At 35.2% G+C, this 6,868-nt stretch overlaps 1 protein-coding gene across 1 annotated transcript; it reads left to right on the forward strand.

The window, feature by feature from the left end:
• Window positions 1-294: 294 nt before the first annotated feature.
• LOC108680401 (putative per-hexamer repeat protein 5) lies at window positions 295-4,129 on the forward strand (the record flags this gene model as incomplete). Its single annotated transcript, XM_018169210.2, has 6 exons — window positions 295-411; window positions 830-936; window positions 1,471-1,645; window positions 1,972-2,010; window positions 3,323-3,433; window positions 3,855-4,129. Coding segments are annotated over exons 1-6 (756 nt in total), but the record flags the coding sequence as incomplete, so codon positions are not given.
• Between the last annotated feature and the right edge of the window lie 2,739 nt (window positions 4,130-6,868).

The raw sequence follows: 6,868 nt of genomic DNA on the forward strand, positions 1-6,868 counted from the left end.
AGGTGCCAGAGAGGGCGCTTGTGACACCTATTCCTGCTCTCTGATTTTCTGCATTGCCATCAAAATCGTTAATTCGATAATAAATTTTGATAACACTATTCGTAGCTGCAATTTTTTCCATTCTAAATTCACGTTAGACATCGACGTCAGTTTAGCATTGAATAGAATATAGTTAAATTCAATTTTATATATTTTAATACTAATTAGTGATATTCGATGATGCTATTTTTAAATTAAGATTTTTGATTAAAGTATGGCAAGCCATTGATGCTTAACTATCTTTTATCGTTTCAGTAAATATATGATAAGAATTCTTTCATGCAGGTTAGCTCTAAAAAATACACCGTAAAATAACTGAAAACATGCGCTGTCTACTTATTTTTCTGAGTGTCTTCGGCGTCATGTCCGCGGGTGAGCATTCGTAAATTTGAGTCATTAAAAAAATATAAAAACAATTCGATCAAAATTATCGATATCACCCAGAAAACTGCCTCCTTCAAACACTGATTTTACAAAATTCTTAAGCTTAATTTCTTTGACCATCTTGGTGTTTTACGCTGCATTTATTGCTTAAATGTTATCGAATAGGTCCTATTTATTTGATTTATTTATCGAATGATCCAAATTTAGATTGATTACAGAGTTTTCTCAATGCACACATGCGATAGCTGTCAATTCTGATTTCGCATCATAGCACAGAAAATTTTTTAACGTGGTCACTTCTCATTCATAAGGCTCTACTAACCTTTTTTATTAACTGCATTCATATTGAATGTTTTTGCAAGGTTTGTACTTTGTTTTAATATTATTTTTGCCTTTCTTTATGCAGATGATATGTGCTTCATCGACCTCACCGCATCAAACATCGTTTACTCCAATTACACCATCGCAGACTCCAGCCTCGCCGTGCTGAATGAAACATCAAATCTGCTAGCCGTGAGTAAAAGTCTATAATTATCAGTATCTAGCCGAGGCACAACTCAAGCAAATAGATAATGTAATCAATTGAACATTAAAAAAATTAACAAAATTTTTACTTCTGGTCATGGTGAACCCGAGTCATGGTCTATGGTTTTGATCATGGTCTACTTCTGATTCAAACAAAAAGAAATATAATCAATCTAACATATTTTAAAAGAGAACAATGTGAACGAAATTTTATGAAAAATTCAATCAATCAAACATTCCATTAAGAAATTAAATGATCAAAATTTCGTTTCTGTTCAGGGCTGCCCTACGGGCGTGGTGACGTTCTCCTGTGGTCCAGTTGAGGTCCTGAAATATTATTCAAGCGTAATCCCCAAATATTCCTTTGAAAAATTAAATGATCAAAATTTCATTTCTGTTCAGGGCTGCCCTACGGGCGTGGTGACGTTCTCCTGTGGTCCAGTTGAGGTCCTGAATTATTCAGGCGTAATTCTCAAATATTCTTTTGAAAAATTAAATGATCAAAATTTCATTTCTGTTCAGGGCTGCCCTACGGGCGTGGTGACGTTCTCCTGTGGTCTAGGAGAAGTCCTGAACTATTCAGGCGTAATTCCCCCCATGACTGCCATGCCGGTGCTCTGCTCGCCTACTGGCGCCTGGGTTCTCAATGCCGGACCGACCGCTACTCAAAACTTCACTTCACTCGCTAATTGCGTTGGTGAGTCTTTGCTAAATTTTTGACGCATCTGAACTCGTGAGGTTCTGAAATTTTTTACATAAATTGTGAATTTTTTTGCATGACTCTACTGCACGAGTCACCTATTATCGTACATGCAAAAAAACTGATAATTTGCCTCCACGTGTAAAAAATAAGTGAACGGTTTGCGAAGGAACGATTTATGTGCAGTGTATTCAAACCTTTGACTACTTCTTGTAAACATTCCTAAATTTTCATGTGATTTTAATGCAAAAAAAACAGTCATAAAAGTAACAGTATCTTTCGCTAAAAATACATTGTAACCCCGCTTCCAACATTGTTTTCAGACTTAACGGTTACAACAACACAAGTGACAACAACAACAGGTGAGACTAAAATTTTGTTTCTCATGGTCAATTGAAATCTAATGTCTTCATCTCATCAACACCTGGTGACGTATTGTTAACGAAAATCATTAATTCCAACTAATTAATATGCTCAAGTTTGCATGCATTCGTAATCAATTCATTAAAATTGATGTTATATTTTTTGTGAATTTTTGAAGGCTCATGCAGGGTATAGGGCAGAGCGATTGAGCGGTTTTGAGAAGAAATAAAAAAGTAATGGAGGTTCATAAAGAAAAAAATTTTTTTTTCATCGAGGTAAGCACAAATCAGGTGACCTCGCAGAGACCCCGGACGTCTGATGTCTCTGCATGAGGGGTGATTTACAGTGGCCTGCAAGGTCACCGGATTTGAGCCTTTGCGATTTCTTTCTTTGCGGACATCTAAAAGAGAGGGTGTTCAAAAATCGCCCTCACACCCTACCATAGCTAAAGTAGCGGATTATTGCAGCAGAGGTTATGGCCATACCGCGCTATGTGTGTGAACGTACTATAGGAAACTTCCAAGAATGACTCCAACAGTGTGTTGCAGCTATAACGGCCACCATCTTCCTGATATCATTTTTAAAACATAAGTATTCTAAATGGTATGTTATGCTGACCTCGAGGAAAATAAACTTTCTTCCTTATGTACCTCCGTTACTCATTTATTTCGCCTCAAAACTGCTCAATCGGTTCTGCCCCACCCTGTATCTAAAAACTGAAATAATAGAATTGCACGAATAAAACCTGCTCTGTATTAACCAATTGGAAATTATTGTTGTTTCGGCTTGACGTTCAAATTTCAACGGCTTGTTTTGAAATTTATTCAAATTTTTTTCCGCAAATTCTAATTCGTTTACGGAACGCTCTTGATTTCGTCAGCTCTGGTCAAGTCTTGGTATAAAATAAATAGAGCTAAAAAAGCTTCACTTGCAACAAGATTTAAGTCATTATGACAAGTGTCTTTTAGATTTTAAATGTCAGCAGCTCTGCACTTTATTTTACTTACCTTTTCTCGGAATAATAAATTTCAAAAATCCTTTGCATAATCTACTGCAACACTTCAAAAAAATACCAAATGGTTGGATGCGTAATTGAGAATATTTAAGAGTACTTCTCATTTACGATTAAAATCAATTAATCGGGAAGATCTGAATCCCACTTTCAATCATTTAATTAGTAAAAAAAAATATCGAAATAAAATAAATATTGAATTGATCGTAACAGTTGTAAGAGATTACAGTCAATCATGTATGCCCAATGTATTTTTATCATCTAATTCTCAATTGTCTTCCATGTAATTTCATTATCAGGAATCACTACTCCAATTCCAACAACACCTACACTTCCAACCGGTACTGGCACGGCGACGGCTGTCACAACCACTGACACAACGCCTGCCGCGCCAGCCACCACCATAGCAGGCATGTCTACAATTACAACTTGAGTAACAAGTAGTAACAAGGTAACGATAATGTTACAAGTAGCAACAAGGTACGATAATGTTACAAGTAGCAACAAGGTAATGATGATTTTATTCTATATTATATCAAGCAGAGATCACTTCAGCCACGACCATAGCAGGGGAGTTTACTGTAGCAAATTAGGTTACAAATTAGCAACAGGTTTCAGATTATTTACATTGTTTCAAACACAGACTTCAGCCACTGCCATAACAGGCAACATGTTAACGATCGTTGCGTTTGCATTGTAATTTTCGAACGATATTTTCTTACATTAACGACGAACTGAGATTTTTATTATTATCGAATTATATTTTTGTTAGCGCGGACTTTCTACGGACTTTCTACGTGCCAAGATCAAAGAATCAAATTATATCCTAAGGAGGAACTATATCGACTGGGAGTGGAACTACCGTGACTGGAGCTGACACTACCATGACTGGAAGTGGAACTACCGTGACTGGACGTGGAACTACTGTGGCTGGAAGTGGAACTACCGTGACTGGAGGTGTAACTACCGTGACTGGAGGTGGTACGACAGTGGCTGGAGGTGGTACGACAGTGGCTGGAGGTGGCACGACAGTAGCTGGAGGTGGTACGACAGTAGCTGGTGGTGACACGACAGTGGCTGGAGGAAGAGAACACGGACCAATATCTGCCATACTTAGCGAGAAACCCGCTATGGGCCCGTGACCCGCAGTGGGCTCGCTGCCCCATGTTACCCTACATAGAAAACGATCATAAACAGTATAAATCAATTTAGCTACTAAACAAAGTAATTAGTACAGGATGACCGATGCTACACCTATAAGTACCTACTTACTCTAATAGGAGGTTCTAGCGGAATGAATCTAAATACTAAAAATTGAAATGAAGGTAACTATTGTCGTGTTCATTGGGGCGACATTCCTGGATAAACAAATCTTATTTTTACAATGAAGTCTAATTCTAAATTTCTAAATATTTTATTATATTAATTCAATATCTTGAACGGAACCACTATACTTTCAGAGGGTGCTCCTCCGAATAGTATAAATGATTTTTTCATAAATTTCGAGCCAAGCATTAAACATCGTGTGATATTTAGCCAGACACATATACGAGCTCTTAGGGTACACTATAATTTGAGTTTGCTTGTGTTGATAAGAATGTGATCAAAAATATGTAACTCGTTTTTGACATGAATGTGTTATCATATACATTATTCTCACACTAATTCTTCTCTACAGTTTACCGTCGTCCGGCCTGCTGCGCGCTCGTGCGATGTATCATATGATATATTAACCAATCTCCTGTATTATTAATAATGTATTCCGATGCACAGTGCCTGGTCCATATTAATATTTTCATCTGGTCCATGTCATTACAGGCTCATAATAATATTTTTTAGGCGTAAACAAAGGAAGATATTAATGAAAATAAAATATGTGTTTTCGTTTGCATTATTTTTACTGCAACATTTTTTTCCTTTTGTTAGTCGTCCGCATTTGCAACATTCATTCATTTATTTAGCCCCTCAAAGCCTTGTTTGATTTATTTCAATATGCTAGAATGGTTATATAATTTAATTTTTTATGAATAAAAATTTCCATGCACGTAAAATATTTTACACATTTTTTTTGTCCATACTCTCTTTTTTTGAATTATTTTTGCGTTAAAATGTGAATACGTCAAATTGAATGAATCATGTGTGGTGAATTCTATGAACTGAAAATTGTTCCAGTTATTGTTGTTTTAGGAACTGGAAAAATGCAGATTACTATTAGGTCTGTGTTGTTATTATCCTCATGTTTATGTTGGAAAATTTGAAATATATTTTCATGCATAATAACTTTATATAATTATAATAATTGTATCATAGAATACTTTGATATAGTAACTAATAAAAAATAGTAAAAATAAAAACTAATAAAAGTCACGAAGCAAAATGACGTTACACATAAGCAACCGACTTATTTATTCAAGTTCCAGTGAGTTTTGAAATAAACTCCAGTAGATTTTGAACTGCGGAACTTATTGGGTTAGCCAAAATTTTCCTTGCACATTTCGATGCAATTTGATTTATACCAATCCAATAGATACTTATTTGTCGACTCATCGATTGTCGTAGATTTGAATTTGTCATTTTGCTCCGTGGCATTCAGAGCGCGAAGGGCTAATCAAGCTTGAGATTATAAATTGATTGCCTGATGTACATCCACTGGTCTATATGCATGAGTAGAAATTTGACTTGAGGCTGTATTGAATTAACGCGCCAAGTCGTATCCTTCAAAATGTACGTCTAATGAAATTATCAAGTCAAACTCATATAGTAAATGGAAACGCTTCTCCATTTTACTGAAAATGATTCCAGAATCTACAGTGATTGAAGTACTATGAAATATTTTGTAAGTGCAGAACCTTAATAACGGCAAAAGCCAAAGAAATTAAAATACTAGATTAACCCCCCCCCCCCAAAAAAAAACAAGCAAATGTTACGTGTGTTGTAGCCTTGCTCGAACATGGGTTTTGAGGTTTCTCAATAGCCAACGTCTCCGAACGTTCATTCTCAATGCGATGTGTATTGGATGCGGTCAGTCGGCTAGCTTCATATCCCGTATGTTCGCGGTGGAACCATGACCACGACTAACGAATTCGTTGCTTATTAAAACAACTACTAAGTAAAATTATTGATATAAATAAATTTCCTTCTAAATAAAATTATTTTCGTATTTTACTCATGGCAAAATCAACCCAGTATTCTCGATGATTCGATAGGAGCTTTATTCTTATTTGTTTGCCACAGATGTTTGTTTTTTATTTTGTCGGTTTTACTCTAATATTATGAAATTTAAAATGATATATTTGTATATTCACGTTCATTCTTTAAGTTTTGCGTCTTCGATTTTTGTAGAAATCAATACGAACTCCAACGAATCATCGTTAAGCCTCACCAAAGTGAACTCGAATTTTTCTTCACAATGTGATGTAATTGAATATATAGCCACGTGAGATGCAAAGCCAGAAATTTCATCTCGTTAGGCGATTAAAAATAAGTAAAATTATTCAGCGAGTTACCTATTCTGATCAGTTTTATTTGACATAGAAAATGACTTCATTATTATTTGAGATAATCAATTTATTCCTTATCTATTTTATAACATTTTATTTTATTTTATTTTATTTTATAAAATTAGTTCACGTGAATAACACGTGAACTAATTTTATCTGAATCTTTGCCTCATGTAACTATTACTAAAATTAGTCTTTAAAAGACTTTCCAGCGTGTCACGATGTCTAAAAATTATCTGTCCAAGCCCTTACCATGTATAACGATGAAGTGAAGCTTGTTCAATGACAATTAAAATTTGTGCGTTTACTATTCGTGGATACATAATGTTCATAATTATCATGATT

The sequence above is a fragment of the Hyalella azteca genome, unplaced genomic scaffold, assembly GCF_000764305.2.
Source record: "Hyalella azteca isolate HAZT.00-mixed unplaced genomic scaffold, Hazt_2.0.2 contig5182, whole genome shotgun sequence".
NCBI classification, from domain to species: Eukaryota; Metazoa; Arthropoda; class Malacostraca; order Amphipoda; family Hyalellidae; genus Hyalella; species Hyalella azteca.